Below are 21,377 nucleotides of genomic sequence, written 5' to 3' on the forward strand. Positions count from 1 at the left end.
AACAATTTTCTTTCAAAGAGTTTGGTGGGAACATTCTTTGTAACAGCAACGAAACTTGGGAAAATATCTGCAGCCACAGCTTGTAAGTTATGAGAAAAAGTACACACAAGCAGGATACAATCTGACAGAGACAGCACATGACATGTAGAAAGAGGTTTTCTGAAAGGCTGTCTTAAAGCAAGGGTGGGCAAAGCCAGTCCTTGAGGGTTGCAAACTGGTCAGGTTTTCAGGATATTCCTAAGGAATATGCATGATTTGGATGCACACTGCCTCAGCTGCATGGAGATTTTTCATGCATACGCATGAGGGTTATCTTAAAATCCAGATTCTTGTGGACCTCGAAGACCAGAATTGCCACTCTTGTCTTAAACCCCTACTTATCCATCATAAAAAACTATCCAGCATAAATGAGGATTAAAAAAAATTTCTACAAATAAGTGCAAATCAGTGAAAAAGTATCATCTTATTAAAGAGAGATTACATACATCTTCCCTGAATATCCCAAAAGTTGGGCTGTGTACTATCTAAGATTTAACAAAATGTTTTTGGATAAGTGTGCCTGATCTTTACAATAGGGATCATGGAACACTTTGTTAATTGCTCAGCCTGAGATTTGAATGTTTTTATCCAAAAAAATAGTACAAGATTTTTTTTCTTAAGGTGTAGTTTCTCCTACTTATTACACAGGAACCTTTACTTCAGTAAGGGGTGAATTTTCAAAGGGATCTAGCCAACTAGATCCCTCTGAGTGAAAACTTCCCCCACAAGATGGATAAATCCAGCCACCTAGTTTCAATAGGCAATTAGCTGAAAAAAAAAGAGGTGGCCCTGAAGGTGTGATTAGGTCGAGGGTGAGAGGAAAAAACCCATTTTCAGCACTAGCTGGCTACGTTTAGCCAGCTGATCCCTATGCTTAGGGATAACAGGCTGGAATTGTGCCAGATAATGAGAAAATGTTTAGCCAGGATGAAGCTGGTAAGTCTCCACCTTATTCAATCTCAATCAGCTCCTATGGGAACAGAAACAGAATTTTTGTAAGCAATCTCATTTTAAAACAAGAATATTTTGTACTTTTATTTAAACAATTTATAGCCTGTTGATAATGTAGAGATTACTTACCTGATAATCTCCTTTTCCTTAGTGTATGCAGATGGACTCAAAACAAGTGGGTATAGTGTGCTCCTGCTAGCAGTTGGAGACGGATCTGACGTCAGCATGGGTACATATACCCCCACAGGAAGTGTAGCAATTCAGTAATCTTCCTTGCAAAAGCTTTTATGGATATATGTGTGACTGACCGATCATTTAAATGAACAGGATTACCCTGACCAATTGATGGTAGCTGGAGACCGCCAGTGTTGTCAACCGGAAGGCGTCGACACCCGGCAGGATGGAAGCCCTATATAAGCAAACATGGCTTACCGTGAGTCGGCGAATCCCCATGTTTACCGGCAGCTGGGCGGGATGCTGAGTCCTGCATACACTAAGGAAAAGGAGATTATCAGGTAAGTAATCTCTACATTTCCTAGCGTGTAGCAGATGGACTCAAAACAAGTGGGATGTACAAAAGCTACTCCCGGACTGGGCGGGAAGCTGCCCGAGGTCCGTTTAGGATTGCCCTCGCAAATGCTGTGTACTCCCTGGCCTGGACGTCCAGACGGTAGAATCTGGAGAAGGTACGGAGGGAGGACCACGTCGCCGCTTTACATATCTCTGCCGGCGACAGCATCCTAGTTTCTGCCCAAGAGGCCGATTGCGCTCTGGTAGAATGAGCCTTGACCTGTAGAGGTGGTGGTTTTCCTGCCTCTACGTAGGCCGCCTTGATAACTTCTTTGATCCAGCGGGCGATGGTTGGCCGTGAGGCCGCTTCTCCTTGCTTCTTCCCGCTGTGAAGGACGAACAGATGGTCCGTCTTTCGTACTGCTTCTGACAGTTCCAAGTATACTGGCCAGTATTCTGCCGATGTCGAGATGACGCAGTATTCGACCTTCTTCTGACGTCTTCAAACCTTCCGTGGTTGGCAAGGATATGGTTTGGTTGAGGTGAAATTGTGAGACTACTTTGGGTAAGAAGGAAGGAACCTTGCAAAGATGGATAGCCTCTGGAGTGATTCTGAGAAACGGATCACGGCAGGACAGTGCTTGTAGCTCTGAGATGCGGCATGCTGAGCATACAGCCAGCAGGAACACCATCTTCAAGTGTTCCTGCTGGCTCTGAAGGCGGATCCCGCTAGAAATTCCAACACTAGGTTGAGGTTCCACAGGGGCACTGGCCACTTCAGTGGCGGACGAATGTGTTTGACTCCTTTCAGGAAACGGGAGACGTCTGGGTGTTTGGCAATGGTGTTGCCGTCACTCCTGGGACCGTAGCAAGACAGCGCTGCTACCTGAACCTTGATGGAGCTGAGGGACAGACCCTTCTGAAGTCCATCTTGTAGGAAGTCCAAAATGATAGGAATCTTAGCGGCATGTGAATTGGTGCTGTGAGAGTCGCACCAGGCTTAAAAAACTCTCCAGATCCTGATATATGTCAGTGATGTGGAGAACTTGCGTGCTCGGAGGAGTGTGTCTATTACCGGCTCAGAGTATCCTCTTTTCTTCAATCTAGCCCTCTCAATGGCCAGACCGTAAGAGAATGGAGCTGGATCCTCGTGGAGGATGGGACCTTGCAGCAGCAGGTCCCTGTATGGAGGCAGAGGTAGAGGATTCCCTGCCAGTAGTCTTCTCATGTCTGCGTACCAGGGTCTTCTTGGCCAATCCGGGGCCACTAGAAGAACTAGGGCTCTGTGTCGCTGAATCTTGTGTATAATGGCACCCAGCAGGGGCCACGGAGGAAAGGCATATAGCAGGATTCCCTGAGGCCATGGCTGTACCAGGGCATCGATCCCCTGGGATAGCTGATCCCACCTGCGGCTGAAATATCTGGGCACTTGAGCGTTGGACCTGTCTGCTAATAGGTCCATGCCCGGCGTCCCCCACTGATCCACAATCATCTGGAAAGCTGTGGGCGACAGCTGCCATTCCCCTGGATTTAGGCTTTCTCTGCTGAGGAAGTCTGCCATGGTGTTGTCCTTCCCGGCGATGTGAACGGCGGAGTTGTCCTGGAGATTCGCTTCCGCCCAAGTCATCAGGGGGGCTATTTCTAGGGATACCTGTTGGCTTCTGGTTCCGCCCTGTCGGTTGATGTATGCCACCATGGTGGCGTTGTCAGACATCGCTCTGTTGCGAAGTCTGTGGGCAAATCGCAGGCACGCTAGCCTGACTGCTCGTGCCTCTAGTCGGTTGATGTTCCACCTTGACTCTTCTCTGTTCCACCGCCCTTGGGCGGTGAGTTCTTCGCAGTGTGCTCCCCATCTGTTCAGGCTGGCATCTGTAGTGAGCAGGGTCCAGGTTGGGGAGGACATTCTTGACCCCCGGCTCATGTGGCCGGGCTGCAACCACCACCGTAGCTGATTCTGCACTGTGGCTGGTAGAGGTAGGTGTACGGTGTAGTCCTGTGATCGTGGGCTCCACAGAGATAGGAGGGCGCGTTGTAATGGTCTCATATGAGCCCGCGCCCATGGTATCACCTCCAGAGTGGATGCCATGAAGCCGAGGACTTGTAGGTAATCCCAAGCTGTGGGCCGGCTGGCACTCAGCAGGGCCTACAGATGATTCCGGAGTTTCGACTTCCTTTTGGAGGTCAGGCTGACCTTGTCTTCCTGGGTGTCGAATTGAACCCCTAGGTATTCCAGCGACTGGGACGGCTGTAGGGAACTCTTGTTTATGTTGACTACCCATCCTAGGTTTTCCAGAAGAGCTACAACTCTGTTGGTTGCCCGGTGGCTCTCCTCCGGTGACTTTGCCCTGATCAGCCAATCGTCTAGGTAGGGATGGACGAGAATTCCTTCCTTCCCGAGTGCTGCCGCCACTACTACTATGACCTTGGTAAAGATCCGCGGTGTGGTGGCTAACCCGAAGGGTAAAGGGTAAACAAAGTGCTGATTCAGGACTTTGAAGCGTAAATAGCGCTGGTGATCCCGATGGATTGGGATATGCAAATAGGCTTCTGACAGATCTAGGGAGGTGAGAAACTCCCCTGGCTGTACTGCATTCTTGACAGACCGTAGAGTTTCCATGCGAAAGCTGGGGACCCGTAGGTGTCGGTTGACTGACTTGAGGTCCAGGACAGGCCTGAAAGTGCCCTCCTTCTTGGGTACTATGAAATAAATGGAATAATGCCCAGAATTTATCTCCCCTGCAGGCACTGGGATTATTTATTTATTTGACAGTTTTATATACCGACGTTCTGGTAACATAGTTACTAATCACTTCGGTTTACATTGCAACAAATAACTTGACAATATATATAGAATAATGTCTTACAATGAACAAGGTAGGATGAACTTGGATAAATAAATAATAAATAATAATAATAAATTAAAATGAACTTGGGAATTATAATTTAAATACAATAAGTTTTAAAGAAAATGAGTATAAATGCTGGTATAACTGCTGGTACTGACTATGTCGAGGCTGGTGTCGATAGTGATGAGGTTAAGAGCTTGGTTGTTGGGGTTAAGGAAATGCTTGGTTAAACAACCAGGTCTTGAGTCTCTTTTTAAAAGTAGGTGCTGATTGTACAATTCTAAGGTCTGGTGGGAGAGAGTTCCAAAGTTTAGGACCAGCGGTGGAAAGAGGTCTTCGACTTAGTGATGTTTTGAGAGGATGGGCCTTTAGGGTATCTCTCTGGGCTAGTCTAGTTGGACTATGATTATGGCTTTTAGTGCCAGGAGCCTCTGTAAGGTAACTTTTAGTGCCGCCTTCTTGAGAGGCGAACAAGGAGATTCCACAAACTTGTCCGGCGGGAGCTGAAGAAAATCCAGGTAATATCCTTCTCGGATGATGGCGAGGACCCACTGGTCCGAAGTAATCTCGACCCACCTGCGGTAGAAGAGGGTTAGCCTGCGTCCTATGGCTACTACCCCCGGATGGGTCGGCTGATTGTCATTGTGGATTGCGGCCGGGACCAGAACCCGAGCCGGTTCTCCTCTTGTTGTGCTTAGTCCGAAAGGACTCCTGGCCTGAGAACGAGGTGCTTGGTAGCGAGCCCTGTAAGGGTTGAAGCGCTGATTGTTTCTACCTCTGGATGGTCTGGAAAAAGATCGCTGGCTCCTCCTTGACCTGTCTTCTGGTAGACGGGGTAATGGAGAGGCACCCCATTTATTAGCCAATTGCTCGAGATCGCTGCCGAACAGTAGGGATCCCTTAAATGGCATTCTTGTGAGGCGTGTCTTGGAGGAAGAGTCGGCCGCCCAATTACGTAGCCAGAGCTGTCTCCTGGCTGCCACTGAGGATGACACTCCCTTGGCTGCCATACGGATGAGGTCGGAGGCTGCGTCAGTGAGGAATGCGAGAGCTGATTCCATGTCTTCTCCTGGGGTGTTGTTTCTAGCTTGTGATAAACAGGAACGCGTCACCACCGTGCAGCAGGTCGCGATTCGTAGAGACATGGCTGCTACCTCGAAGGCTTGTTTCAGAATGGTGTCCATGCGCCGGTCATGTGTATCCTTGAGGGCCGCTCCCCCCTCAACCGGAATGGTGGTGCGCTTCACAATTGCGTTAACTATGGCGTCTACCTTGGGGCACGCCAGCAGCTCCTTGGAGGCCGGGTCCAGAGGGTACATGCCTGACAGGGCCCAACCCCCTTTGAATGAGGCCTCCGGCGCATTCCATTCCAGGTCGATTAGCTGCTGTGCTGCTTGTAGGAGGGGAAAATGGTGAGCCATTTGGCGCAGGCCCTCTAACAGGGGGTTTATTTTAAGGTCCCCTGGGGTGTCCTGGCCCAGAATGGCCAGTTCTGATAGGCATTGTGAGACCAGGCCTGGAAGATCCTCTTTCCGAAAGAAGCGTCTCATGGTCCGATATGGTTCTATCTCCGAGGGAAGTTCTCCCTCCGCGGGGGGCTCTTCATCTTCCTCGGAGCAGTCCAAAGCCCCATAGGTGGGGCTTCCGGGTGGTGAATGGCCGTGCCTAGGTCTCGAGGGTCCAGGGGCTGGATCATCCGGAACAGAAAGACCCAGTCGAGGAGCAGACTGCATCTGGACAAAGGCGTGGATCCCCTTGAATAATTCCACCCAGGAGAGTGAAGCCAGATCTGGCCTTAGGGGCACCAGGTCTCTCGGGTTCCCTGGCTGCTCCCCGCGGCCTGCTAAGTCTGAAGTGTTCCCTGAGGAACCGCTGGGCTGGGACCGGTCCTGTCCTGGAACCCCCATGGCCTCCTCACATTGGGCACATAGTGAGTCTGCTTCCTCGCTCTGTGTGGCTCTGAGGTTGCATGCTGAGCAGAGGCTTAGAGCTCTTATGCCTGATTCTGGAGGTGCCGGCTCTGCGGGTGGATGGGCTCTCTTATGCTCCATACGCTTTGCAATACGTATCGCCTACTAATATGCGCTTGTCTTATGAGTGTGCACTTAACAACCTGCGCTTAGCTGCATGCGCCTATGAACGGGCGTCTTATGGACGTGCGCCTAAGAACAGGCGTCTTATGAACGTGCACCTACCAACGGCGGCTTATGAACGTGCGGCTATGAACGTGCGCCTACCAACGGCGGCTTATGAACGTGCGCCTATGAATGCTTAGCCAGCCTGCGCCTATCCGCATGCGCCTATCCCAGCGTGCGTCTAAGTGGCGAAGGCGAGTAGGCAGGAAAAATGGCGACCTCCTTGGCGGGCCGCCACGTAGGCAGGCCCCGCAAATCCACACTTCCTCGGAGACCACAGTAAAGATGTACGCCTTAACTTGTCTTCGGCACTTCCCGGCTGCGACCCAGGCGGTCTCCGGCTGCGGGGGGAGAGGGTACCTTCACCGCCGCGCTCAAGGAAGTGCACCCGCTGCCTCTAGGCTGTGCCCGAACTCGTCTCGCTCGGGGGCCAAGTCCGCGCCGGGACCGAGGCTGCCTCTATGCCGCGCCCGAGCCCTTTCTCACTCGGGGGCTAGGTCCCTGCCGCGAGTTGGCCACCGGACCAATGCTCCTACCTCCGAGGGACCACGGAAACCAGCTCGGGAAACTCAACTGGGGGAGGGACAGACTGGTATCACCGCAGGAGTGCGGGGCTCATCTCCAGTAGGTGTCTTCTAGGAATTTAGTCGTTAGAATTTGGAAACACGCTCAGCGAACGTGAGGTAGCTCCAAACTGCTTTGGAGACGGAAATTACTGAATTGCTACACTTCCTGTGGGGGTATATGTACCTGTGCTGACGTCAGATCCGTCTCCAACTGCTAGCACGAGCACACTATACCCACTTGTTTTGAGTCCATCTGCTACACGCTAGGAAATTCACATTTGGTTTCAATAGTTATCCTGCTTGTGGTTTCCTTGCTACTAGACCAATTTCTAAAGGCTTTTGAAGCTATTCTCCTTAGAGATAAAAATGAGGGGCCCAGAGAAGGAAATTTACAAATTAACCCTTTTATAACCATTCTGTGACTCCTTCCCAGAGGCAGGACGATTAATATAAGAACTAGAGCCAGTCCTGATGCACTCTGGGGCTGTTTTCCCTTAGACATTTAAGGTGATGGCCTATAATGCCACCGGCCATCCCTGCTTCTGCTGACTGAAGGCAAAGCTCCACTATGAAGACATTTATAGACATCAGACAATGAAATACCTTGTATTTTAATTTTTGGACACTTTTTGCATCTCACCTCTAATACTTATTTTTAGAATAAAAGGTAGAGAAGGTTCATTTTTAGTAGACAGATTGATGCTTTGGAGAATAGAAGGGCAAAGTGCTAAAAGCTTGCAAGTCTATATGCTTACACAATGTTGAAATAACACATCCTTTGGTCAATGATTAAGATTTTATACAATGGCAGGAAGGGAAAAAAAGTTTCACAGAAAAAACTGCTAGCAAAACCTGTGCAAAATACATTGTGGGCTTTTTGCCCAGTTCTTAAAAAACTTAGCAATTTCATGTAAAATTCCCACCGTATACTGTGCAGGAAACGTAATCCTTGGATTAAAGATGTTCTGTATCAGAACCATTTCAGCAAATTACTTAGGGGCTGTTTACCAAGTCACATTAAAATCAGGTGTTAGTCATGATTTTAACACCCAGTTTACTACAGGACAGTGAGCCTTTAGTAAATTCAATGTTAAAAAACATCAGATTCAATGGAGTGGAGGAGCAGCCTAGTGGTTGGAATAGTGGGCTACAAACAGCGGAGACCAAGCTTCAAATCCCACTGTTTGTGACCTTGGGCAAGTCACTTTACCCTCTGTTGCCTCAGGTACAAACATATTGTAAGCCCTCTGGGGACAGGGAAATATTTATATTCTGCTTTTCTGCAGAATATAGGTTAAGGCTGCAGCCTTCCCTTTTCCTAGGCCAAGTCTCCCATCTAAGATCCCCACATGAGAAAGAGGATCCTCATGAGGCCAGTTCCCCTCTCCCCCTCTATATAGCCTCCTGGTAGTCCACTGAAGAAATGGCACCTGACTACCTCATGTGCCCCTTTGTCCTACTGGTACACACGAGGGACAAAGGAACATTCCTTATCCCAACATTCTCATTGAAGACCACCAAAATAGTAAAGTAGTGTTTAATTCCAAAGGGGCTGCATCTTAACTCAGTGAAGAATAGAGGGAATCGGCTCAGAGTGTGCTATTTGATGTGACATGGAGGGGAGAAAGATTACATCAGACTATGTGTTAGCCAGAGATGGTTAATGCAATAACTATACCTGAGGAGGTGTAGTTAAGATTTTGTTAAGCCTCTGGGCTAAACACAAGGCTTAGTATGACTTGCATTTTTTCGTTTGATATTTATGAGCTGCTTTGTAAAAATCTGCATGCAACATTTTAATATTCTGTGTTAGGGCAGAAAGTTTTATGTTAATGCTTGTTAAGGTGGCTATGCCCTTTATTAAGTAGGCCCTTTAGGGTTTTTTGACTTGATTTTGCCCAACATTTGCCTAAAAATTAGAAAGGATCCAAAATATTCTGCAATATTTTTCTTCAGTATTTTGGGGTTTTCAAACTTCTTAGCAGCCTAATTTTGGAAGACAGACAATTAAATTGGCCCATTTGAAAACTGAGCTGGGTTAAGTTCCTAAATTTAGGCACCTAGTTTTACAAGTCTAGATTCTTAAATTAGAGGGACAAAGTGCTGAGTTGCAATACTAGATGCATAACTTATGTAACCACATTTAGGAAAGAACAGGCCTAAATCTAGGTTGCCAAAAACTTTGGTCATCTAAATTTAATGTGCAAAAATAAGATGATTAAGCAAACTGGTACTTTATAAATGTAGCATATGTGGAATATACCAAAAGAAAAGTGAGGATAATCATATTTTGGCTACAGTATAAAACAAGCTATAAATGTTACAATCATTGCTCTGATTTTTGTTTTTAATGATAAAAACAAATCCATGTTTGAATACTGTAAAAGATGTTCAGTCAAAAATACAAGGTAAGTAGTTCATCAAAAATTCAAAAGGAAACAGTGGGGCAGTCTTGGTGCTGCTTTGGAGGAGCAAGGTCATCATCACGCTGGTGTTGCAGAAAATGATCCTGTAGTAAGGACCTGTTCTCCAGGTGATCCATTATACTCTCATACAAAGAAAGAAACTCCCAGGGCTTCTACCCAGGAGGGAAGGGTTAGGTTGGCCATTATAGTTGGTGATTCGATTATTAGGAATGTAGATGTAGCTGGGTGGCTGGTGGACATGAGGATCACTTAGTAACTTGCCTGGTTGGTGAGACGGTGGTGGACCTCATGTGTCACCTAGGTAAGAATTTTAAGACAGTGCTGAGAAGGATCTAGCTGTCAAGGTACATGTGGGCACAGACATAGGATGGTGTGGCAGAGAGGATCTGGAGCCAAATGTAGGCTTTTAAGTAGAAAATTGAAATTCAGAACCTCCAGGATAGCATTCTCTGAAATGCTCCCTGTTCCATGTGCAAGGCCCCAAAGGCAAGCAGAGCTCCAGAGTCTCAATGCATGCAATGAGAACATAATACTGGGATGAGGAATTCAGTTTTATAAGGAACTAGGCAACTTTTGGGGACACGGGAGTCTTTTCCAAAAGGACGGGCTCCACCTTAACCAGGATCGAACCAGACTGCTGGCCCTAACCTTTAAAAAGAATAGAGCATCTTTTAAACTAGAACAAGGGGGAAAGGTAACAGTCGCTCAGCAGTGCATTGTTCAGAGGGAGGTATCTTCGAAAGATACTAATGAAACAGAGTTAGGGCATCCCAACAGTGAGACTTCAATAAAAGCAAAAGTAGTCCAAGTGCCTATAAGTAAAGAACCACCTGCATTAAGATTCCATATTGTCCCTGTCAACTGATAAGCGGGATGTTAATACAAACAAAAAACATACTGTTAAATATCAATGCCAGAAGTATAAGAAGTAAGATGGGAGTGTTGGAGTGTATAGCACTCAATGAAGAGGTAGATATAATTGGAATGTCAGAGACCTGGTGGAAGGATAACCAATGGAAGTTCGCTATACCAGGGTACAAATTATATCATAGTGTTAGGGCGGATTAACTTAGTGGGGGGGGGGGGCACTTTATGGTCAGGATGGCATAGAGTCCAACAGGATAAAGATCTTGTAAGAGACAATGCACAGTAGAATTGTTATGGGTAGAAATCCACTGTGTTTTGTATACCCTTATCGTCATACTCTTCCCCTATCATCCACCTGGCAAAAATGATCAGATGGACAATGAAATGCTAAGAGAAATTAGGGAAGCTAACAAATTTGGCAGAACACTAATAATGGGAGATTTCAATTATTCCAATATTTACTGGGTTAATGTAACATTAGCACATGCTAGAGAGGTAAATTTCATGGATGGAATAAATGACTGCTTCATGGAGCAATTGGCTCAGAAACAGACAACAGAGGGAGCTATTTTAGATCTAATTCTCAGTGGAACACAGGATTTGGTGAGAGGCAAGGGTGGTGTGGCCATTTGGCAATAGTGATCATAACAGTCAAATTTGAATTAATTACTGGTAGGGAGACAATAAGTAAATCTACAGCTCTAGCACTAAGCTTTCAAAAGGGAGACTTTGATAAAATGAGAAAGAAAACAAGTGAAAGGTGCAACTATAAAAGTTAAGAGTACACCACAACTATGGAAATTGTTTAAAAATATCATAGAAATGAAGTCCAGATGTATTCCACACATTAAGAAAGATGGAAGGATGACAAATGACAGCTAGACTGACAAACTGAACAGTAGCAAATCTCCCGTAGCAGATGGTATACATACCAGGGTTCTGAAAGAACTCAAAATTGAAATTTCATATCTTTTACTAGTTGTAACCTATCATTAAATTATCCATTGTACCTAAAAACTCGAGGGTGGCCAATATAACCCTGATATTTAGACAGGGCTCCAGGGGTGATCCAGGAAACTATAGATCAGTGAGCCCAACTTCAGTGCCAGGTAAAATCATGAAAACCATTCTAAAGAACAAAATAACATACAGATAGACATGTTAATGGGACACAGCCAGCATGGATTTACCCTTAGGAAGTCTTGCCTACCAAATATGCTATATTTCTTTTTGAAGGGGTTAATAAACTTGTGGATAAAGGTGAGCCAGTAGATTTATTGTATTTGGATTTTCAGAAGGTGTTTGATAAAGTCCCCCATGATAGAATAAGAAAACTAAACAAAATCAAGGGATAAGAAGTAATGTCCTTTTGTGGATTGTAAGCTGGCTAAAAGATCAGAAATAGAGTAGGATTAAATAGTTGGTATTCTCAATGGAGAAAGGTAAACAGCGGAGTGCTTCAGAGATCTGTACTTGGACCGGTACTTTTTAATATAATTGTAAATGACCTGGAAAGGTAGACAAAATTGTTTAGTTGTTAAATCACAAGCGGATTGTGATAAGTTGCAGGAAGACCTCACAAGACTGGAAATCTGGGCCTCCAAATGGCAGATGAAATTTAATGTGGACAAGTGCAAAGTGATGCACATAGGGAAAAGTAACCTACGTTGTAGTTACACGATGTTATGTTCCATATTAGGAGTTACCCAGAAAAATATCCAAGCGTCATCACGGACAGTACTTTGAAATCCTCAGCTCAATATGTGGCAGTGGTAAAAAAAAAAAAATCAAATAGAATGTTAGCAATCATTAGGAAAGGAATGATGAATAAAACAGAATGTCATAATACCTCTGTAGCTCTCCATGGCGAGTTCTGTGTGTAATTCTGGTTGCATCTAAAAAAAGATATAGTTGCACTGGAAAAGGTTCAGAGAAGGGTGACAAATGATAAAGGAGATGGACCAGCTCTCCTATGAGGAAAGGCTAAAGAGGTTAGGGCTGTTCAGCTTGGAGAAAAGAAAGCTGAGGAGGTGTATGACAAGAGGTCTATAAAATCATGAGGACTAGAGAATGGGTAAATATGAATCGGCTATTTACTCTTTCAAGGACTTAGGGTGCACTCCGTGAATTTAGTAAGTAGTACTTTGAAAACAAATATGAGAAAACTCTCTCTCAATGCACAATTAAGCTCTGGAATTTGTTGCCATAGGATATGGTTAAGGCAGTTTGTACAAGTTCCTGGAAGAGTAGTCCAAGTCCATAAACTGCTATTAATGAAACTGTTTTAAAAGAATAGTCACTGCTTATTACTGGCATTAGATCTATTTAATGTTTGGGTACTTGTCAGGTATTTGTATTCTGGATTGGCCACTGTTGGACACAGGATGCTGGGTTCGATGAACTCTTTCAGACCCAGTGTGGCAACTTATGTTCTTAATCACTTTTCTCACAAAACTTCATGCAAGAATGGAGAATCTTAAATTAGAGCACATAGTTGAAGGTCCCAGGTTCCAACCCAGTTGCTTGGGGTGTGTGCGTGTGTGTGGGGGGGGGGGGTTTATATAAATTTTAAAAAAATGCCATTGGTTTAACTGCAACAAATGAATTAGGAACTCAATATTTCCCGATTATCAGGCTAAAGAAATCTAAATTTAGGTCACCACTAGGCTATTAACCTAGTGGTTAGAGCAGCAGGCTGTGAACCAAAGAAGCCAGGATTCAAATCAGTACTGATCTTCAGCAAGTCACTTCACCCTCAGATACAAATTTAAAGGGTCATTTACTAAGCTGTGATATGGGTATAATGTGCAAAAAGAAAAAAAAAATTAGATTCGTAAGTGAAGTGCTGTGTATTTTTTGAAATTTGATTTTTTTTTTTTATATGCCTCATCTTTTAAAAACACGGCTAATACTTTCAACAAATCAATAACATGCACAAGGAATAGCAAGAAAGTCTTGGTTTTTTTTTCTGAGAAGAGACAATTTAGAAGTTACAAGGATTTGGAAGTTTTGTGAATTAATAGTTTTTCATAGTGCAAGCACATGCTAGGACTGCTACCGGAGTTAGGCAAAATATTAGATTCTGACAGCGAGAAGAGCCAACACTTTGTTACAAGGACTCATGTATCAATCCAACCAAGGTCATTCCTACATTGAGGAGTATTAATAATAAAAGAGGTCTTTAAAGGGAAGTCATGGATTTGGTCCTCACATACACCCACAGGTAGTAAAGATCATTTAAGTTACTACCCTATATATATTGTGGCATTTCTTGCAGGTCCTATCCTGCAAGTTTTCCTTTCCTTTTCATTCGGACATCATGAATCCTGACTGCTGGTCACCTATGGGTGTAGATCAGTATGGGCAGCCACCTTGTTCACTGAAGTAATGTATGTGAAACTGTTCTATTGATAACAAATCATCTGCTCTATTTAAAAATCTGCTGGGTTAAGAACATTCAGAAATCTCCTTTAAACAGATGTTCAAAGCCTCGCTCTGACTTCCTCCACTTCATCTGGATGCTGCTGAAGACTGGTCTCTTTTTTCTTAAGAACAGACAAGTTTCTCTTATCACTACACCTGCTGCAAAATGCAACATCTGTAGCTGGGACTGCTGCATAGGTTATAGAGGAATAGTTTTATTTTCTTCTAAACTATTTCTAACACACTGAAATGAATACCTTATTCCCTCTTTATTTTTATTAAACATTGAGGCACCTCTGCACAATTCATTGTCAAATCAGAATGTGTCTTCATATATCAGATGGCTCACTGTGACAGAAATACTAATGCCTTATTTCTGTCCTAATTACTTTTGACAGGTTCAGTAAACATATTTAAGATACAATTGAACAGAAATGCTGCCTATGCTCTGGGGAGTACATGCAGTCTCATGGTTAGAGCAACAAGTCAGGAGAACATCTGGTACTCCAATTCAAAATCCCTCTGCTATTAATTCTGCAGGACCAGACAAATCATTTCATCTCACATCTCAGTGAGAAATAGGTGATAACCACCACCTTGTTCCTTCTGCAGGGGTGGCTCAAGGCAACCTGCTGCCTGAGGCAAGGAACGAGATTGTCCGCCCTCCCAGTCAAAATATCCACAAAGTTTTGCCTTCAAGCAAGGCAACTCAGGATGAATCTTGGTGGCATCGCTCAAAGGACTCTCACGCACTGGGCTGGCTCGAGGGCAAATGGTGCACCCACCATCCCCCACCCCAATTGCTTCCTGTTCCTCAGGAGGGGTGAGGGCCACAAAGGAAGTCAGAAAGGTGGAGGAAGAAAGGCAACCAACTCCCCTAGATTGATGCAGACATTACAAGACAAACTCCTAAGGGCCTTACATGCAATAAAAATACACCCTCTTACACACGCAATAATACCCTCTCATACACAGTCTCTCACACATAGGCCTTCACTCTCACAGGGACAGTCTCTCACTTGCATCTATGCAGGCAGATTTTCATAGGAACAATATTTTTGAAAATTCAACAGTGTGCACAGTACGGAGCCTTCCCCCAATTCCATTCCCAGAATGCTTCCTTTCGCTGCAGGAGAAAGTACACAGAGAGTTCAGGCACATACTTTGTTGCACATATGGGATGGGCAATTGTTAAAAAGCACATTTACTGGGGGAAATGCTGTAAGAGTAATTTTTTAAAAGGCATCTTTCGAACATCTGTACCTTAAAACTTGTAGTGCAATTTTTAAACTGGGTTTGTACAACACGTGGAAACTAACATTTTAAGGGGCCTTGGTTGTCTGATTTTTCCATAGCATCCTATTTGATCTCCTATGCATACATTTCTTTGCCACATACCACCATCCATAATTACGCCCCACTGTATAGATCACAAAGGGCACATCCCTCCCTATGACTCCAAGCACCACCAAAGATTCAGACCCTTCTCTGAAGCAGTTTCTGAATTGTAAGGGGGAGGACACCACATACACAGCCATGCAAACCACAACACATAGTCATCTGTACAATCACAATTTCATAAAGACTCTCCTTGGATACACCCCAGGTTAAAATGCATTATAGAAGATACCCGTGTGCACAAACCTCCAACCCCAAAAAAACCTAGTAACTATCTTCTGGATAGACTTTTCAGTTTAAAAACAATTTAAGAAGTAAATTCAGTTGTAGAGGGCCTTAACCTTACTTTTTTTTTTTTTTTTTTAATTCCACTCGACTACCATACCACTGAAGCATGTGATTTTTATTGTGATCAACGCAACTGAAAACCAGTGACCAATGACAACTATAAAAAGTAATCTAGCCACCAATTTCCTCAGCAGCTGACCAAATCAACCCCAAGCTTCAATGACATTTATGTCATGCCATATCTGCTCCCAACTTTATTCCAACCCCACCTGTTATTAACCTGCAAAGCAACTTTTGTTCAGAAAAAGCATTCAGTGACAAATACAAACATTACTTTTGCAACAAAAACGTACAGCTCTACAGCAAGCATTCCCCACCTCACTTGGCTTCCAAACAGGAGAAATTGGCTCATTATAGAGTTCTAAACAAGAAACATGATCAGCCAACCCGCTTATAAATTTCAGGGTCTGCCATCTTGGTCTTGCAAAGGTTATTAAACCCCCCCCCCCCCACTGTATTGCACTTGATAGCAGCAGAATATCCCGTGCCCCACTCAGTACCAACAGCAGACTCGGGGGTTACCAAGAAAAATAACTGGGTTACCAAAAATAAATCCCCTCAGCCCCCACCAGCCTGCCAACTTGGTCAAACTTCACACTTGTGGGTGTTACCTTCAGAGCAGGCGGGGGGAGGGGGGGTGCATGTGGGCCGTCAATGGCTGCTCCAGCTGGGCGTAACGTCATCGCCTCATCATGCTATAAATTGCACATATACAAGCCCCCTGGGGCGGACGCTGTAATTGTCAGAGGCTCTGGCGTTATATCAGGGAGGCGGGAATGCAGCACAAAAACGCCGATTCCAGCTCCTCCATCCAACACATAAAACAGTGAGAAATAAGCAAATGTGAGGCAAAACAGCAGGGCCTCAGCTATTGACACTGGCTCCTTTGAAAATCCAAAGAGAAACCGGACCGAGCCAGGCGTAGGGAGAAGGGAACCAGACCGGGACAACCAGGGACTGAGGGAACTGGGATCAAAGGGGGGGGGGGGGGGGGGGAGAGAAAGCAGCGGGGGTCGTACATATCCAGGACCCGGGGCCTCATCTTCTTCAGCTCCTGGTCCACTTTGAGAAAGGAGGCCACGGAGCAGGAAGCATAGCGGGCTGCCTGTGAGGAGGGGGCCAGAGCGTGCATCTCAGGCTGCCAAAGCACCCCCGCTGGCACAGGAGTGTAATTACACCACCACCCACCGATGGTGGGAGAAAGAGGTGCCCGAGCAGAGCAGTGGCAACAGGTACATGGAACTGCCACCACCGCGGCTTTGCCAGTAAAAAATAAATAAAATAAAATAAACAGAAAGCAGAGAGTCTCAGTGGGGGAGGCTCCCACCCTATGATGCAAAATGCTGTGGGGGCCTGGCATTGGTCAGAGCAGCTCCATAGATACGGAGTCGCCGCGACAAACAAGCCATACGATCCTCCCAACCGGCCGACCAGGGCATGACGGAAGCCCCGATAGGCCAATCTGACCCTATACTGCCACTATTTCTTCCTGCCCACAGTGACTGGGGACCCTGCGGGCTTGCTGGCAGAGCTGTGCGTTGCTGGTCCTGAAGGCAGGGTGAGGCAGCCATGGATTGAAAGTTCTGAGGAGCAGATTATGCCGCCTCCTCACCCTGCCTCATGACAGAACCGCCCCTGTCCTACTGCTTTGGGGAAATTTTCATACCATCACTCAGAATCTGGACTATACAAGCTCCAGATATTTGTTTCAATGAAGTCATGTGAATACTCATGGAAAGGATGATGTTTGTACATTCTCTCACACACACACTTCAGTAGCTTAACTGGTAGCAATTTCTTCATTAACAAGGATTCCCCTCATTAAACCCTCTCAAAAATTAAAGTTCACAGAACTCGAGCTACAATTCTTCAAGGTCTGTTAAATCCACAGTAACTTTGATAAACAAAGTGTCATCTTTAATGTAAGTGTTCCTTGCATTTTCCAGCGCTGCATGCGACACAAATCGTGGGCACCCAGAGGCGATGTTCATCTCCCCGTCAGGCCGCTTGAAACTGCTGCTGTTGGGGTCTGCCCTGAATCCTTCTACAATATGATTTCTTTTGCCACTTTGGTCCAGAAGTGTCAGTGTAACTTTTTGCTTGAAAGGCCACTGGAGCAGCGAGTCAAATTCCCCCTTCATGACCACGAAGTATAAAGACAGATGTGTTCCTTTCCCTGAGCCATCTCCGTTCACATACGCTCTGGCACACAGACGGTACCCGCAGCGACTAGTGTAAAAAGGCTGGCTAAATATAGATACAATGCGCCCTTCTGTGGCTTCTCTTTTCTTTTTTTTATAGTCTGTGATTTTCCATATCAGTTTTCCATTATAACAGGCACCTTCTAGGAGCTTAAATCGCTCATCATTGCTATTCAACTGGGCCTTGTGGCTATTAATATGGACATCATGGGTGTTGGACTGGCATTCCAAACCAACTGAAAGAAAAAGCAAGAAAAATGACTTTTTTTTTTTAACTATACAGAAACAGAAGCCCAACTATGAAAACTGATTTCAAAGAGTCTGGCAATGACAAAAACAAAAAGCTAAAACTATAGTAAGCTCAGTCCAAAAGAAGAGGAAATGACAATATGTGCAGCAAACAAAAGGTTTATTTCACATCAGAAAGACTCACAGGGCTACATTACGCAGTGCATGCTCGGGAAAATTCTCAAACAGCCCCCCTGAGTTAGGAGGCAAAAACCACAGGTTACACCATTTTTTTTTTTTAAGCAGACTTAACACACACGTCTGCTTTGAAAATTATCCCACACTTACCAACAAACAATTCCACCTGCTTATTATGTGAACAGAAAATTATACATACACTTTAGAAGTTCAAACCCCTCCCCAACTCTGCCCCTGGGAGTGCCTCCACTTAGTAGGATAAAATCTCATCTGAAAAGTGTGGGTGGGCAATTTTGCAATAGGCTAACTGCAAAATCAGAGTCTTTCCAAAGCCATTTCTGCAGATACAACAGTACTTTATCCGCAGAAATGGGCTTTTAGAAAATTGCCTGCCCAACATGTGGGTAAGCGTGTGACCTGTATATGTGCACTTTTATCTGCATTTGGGAGAGGTATTCCAGGAAGAGGGAGCGGGCGGGAAGCTGGATTTGGGCAAGGTTTGTGTTTTATGTGCGTATTTTTTTTTATTTTCAAAAGTATGGGCAAACTTGTTATGGCAAAACTACCTGCACAGAATGCCAGTAAATGCTAGCTGAAATTCTAACAGCAAATAAATTTGGCAACAGATTTCAATTACCCCAGTATTGACTGGGTCAATGTTTTATTGGACATGCTAGGTAGGTTAAGTTTCTAAATGCCATAACTGATTGCTCCACGGAGCAGCTGGTCCTAGAACAAACAAGAGAGACAGCTACTAAATACCTACCAAAAACAGTATCTGAATACAAGAAAGCATGGGATAAATACAGGGGATTTCTAAGAAAGTGATAAGAATTATAATGCTAAATTAATTGGATGGATGGGCAGACTGGATGAGCCAGTCTTTTTCTGCCGGCATGTTTCTCAATTTCTAACTTGCTAGAGTTAAAAGTTTGCATGAGTTTATGTTTAAAAATACCATTTTGGAAGCCCAGATAAAATGTATTCCATGCCTTGAAAAGGTTGAAAGAAGACCAGCATAGTTGAATGACGAGTTAAAGGAAGCAATTAAAGTTAAAAGGGCATCATTCAAAAAAAATGGAAAGCAGAACCAAATGATGTAAATAATCAAGAGTATAAACACTGGCAAGTTAGATATAAAACTGTAGTTAGACAGGCCAAGAGAGACAGAAAAAAACTTGCCAGTGAGGCAAAAACTAATAAAAACTTTTTCAAGTACATTCGAAGCAAAGAGGGGTAGAAAGGGGTGCTCAGGAAGGACATGGAAAGAGCAAAAAACAGAATGGACTATTTGCCTTGGTCTTTATGGAGGAGAATCTTGAGAACATATCTGCACCTGAAAAATTCTTTACTGGTGGAGATTCTGAGAAGCTATAATTTTCCACGAAAAATATTTAACTGCTGACTTTTCAATTATATGTAGTCTCGCAAATGCCTCTCCCTCCCTCCATCTTTATGCTTCCTCACCCTCCCTTTTTCCTTTCAGTCACCCCAGGAGCCATATATGCTCGTCTACCTTTCCCACCCTTTTGTGCCTGTTTTTACCCCTTGCGTTTCTCCGAGATCCTCACCACATAATATCTGATGTAACCAGCATCTTACAATTTCACTCCTAAACTTACGTAACCAGCATTGCAGCTCAGTCGTTATATGTCAGCTCATTGCAAATGACCACTAGCCCTAAATTTTGGAATTTCCATCACTCTATGTACATTGTAATATAGTCTCTTGTATTTTGTAACAGTTATTTTACTTCTACTTTTCCTTTTATCTGCCTAAGTTACCCAGTTGTCACAGTCCCCCCCTTCTCAACTTCTTGAGGTTTTATATTGTTTCTTTCTCTTAGGCAATCAATTGTTCTATGTAAGGGCCATGCCCAAAAGTTCTGCGTTGTCTGTAAACCAATACGATGTGCAAAAGGCTATCGGTATAGAAGAAGCTCTCTCTAAAAAAAAATATATATATATATATGACAATGAAGGATGTAATAAACAGGACAGAATGGCATCCACCCCAGAGTTCTAAAAGAACTAAAACATGAAATCGCTAACCTGTTTCTAGTAATCTGTAATCTATAGTTTAAAATAGCCATGATCCCTGAAGACTGGAAGATGGTCAATGTGATGCCAATTTTTAAAAAGGGCCCCAAGGATGATCCAGGAAATTATAAAATGGTAAGTCTGATATTGGTGCCCAGGAAATGGTAGAAGCCATTCTTAAAAACAAAATCATTGCCCATACAGAGAGACATGGCTTAATGGGGAAGAGTCACATGGTTTTAGAAAAGAGGAAGTCTTGTCTTGCCAATCTTTTAAAATTTTTTGAAGGTATAAACAAACATGTAGATAAAGGCGAGTCGACTGATATAGTGTTATTTGGAATTTCAGAAGGCATTTGAGAGACTCCTCAAGAATTTACAAAGTCATATGATAGGAGGCAGTGTTCTATTGTGGATTGTTAACTGGTTAAAAGGCCAGAAGCATAGTGTAGGATTAAATACTTTTCCAAATGAAGGTCATTAGTGGAGTACCACAGGGATCGTACTGGAACCTATGCTGTTTAACATTCATAAATGATCTGGAAAAGGGAATGACGAGTGAGGTGATCCAATTTTTAGATGACACAAAGTTGTTAATATGGCAATGGATTTTGAAGAACTGCAGAAGGACCCCGTGAGACTAGGAGAATGGGCAACTGAATGGCAGATAAAATTTAATATGGAAAAGTGCAAAGTCATGCACATAGGGAAAAATAATCCCAACTATCATATATGATGTTGAATTCAGTTCCGGGTACACCCCGGAACTTAAAATCCTCAAACAAGATCTTCGTAAAAAAGAACTCAGATGGCGCAAGTCCCCATCCACCGACACACTTTTAAACTACAAAGCCCACCTTATTACATACAGGATTGCTATCCTCAAAGCCAAAAAAGATTTCTTTGCTAAAAAAATTCACAACTTCTCATTTGACCCCAAAGCCTTATTCTCCTTTGTAGCATCTCTTACAAAACCCTCACCACCTATCATCCCCGATGAGCAAGCATCCAACAAAGCCACGGAACTAGCTATCTACTTTGATAAGAAGATAACCAACCTCCTCAAGCCTATCTCTATCCACCAGCCGACAACCCTGCCTGCCAGCTCTTCAACATCTACTAGGAATTTCAACTTAACATCCTTCGAGACCCCATCTTCAATGGAAATCAAAATCATCCTCAAAAACTCAAACCTTCCTCTCA

General features: G+C 44.2%; 1 protein-coding gene across 3 annotated transcripts in view; it reads right to left on the reverse strand.

Annotated features, from left to right (window-relative positions):
• Positions 1-15,485: 15,485 nt before the first annotated feature.
• TRAF5 (TNF receptor associated factor 5) overlaps positions 15,486-21,377 on the reverse strand; it is a 120,244-nt gene continuing 114,352 nt past the window's right edge. For all 3 annotated transcript variants that reach the window (XM_029593268.1, XM_029593267.1, XM_029593266.1), the window contains one exon: positions 15,486-17,946. In XM_029593268.1, the coding sequence (XP_029449128.1) occupies positions 17,369-17,946 (578 nt within the window). In that variant the 3' untranslated portion in view covers positions 15,486-17,368. The remainder of the gene's footprint in view (positions 17,947-21,377) is intronic.

Source organism: Rhinatrema bivittatum, chromosome 3 (genome assembly GCF_901001135.1).
Source record: "Rhinatrema bivittatum chromosome 3, aRhiBiv1.1, whole genome shotgun sequence".
NCBI classification, from domain to species: domain Eukaryota; kingdom Metazoa; phylum Chordata; class Amphibia; order Gymnophiona; family Rhinatrematidae; genus Rhinatrema; species Rhinatrema bivittatum.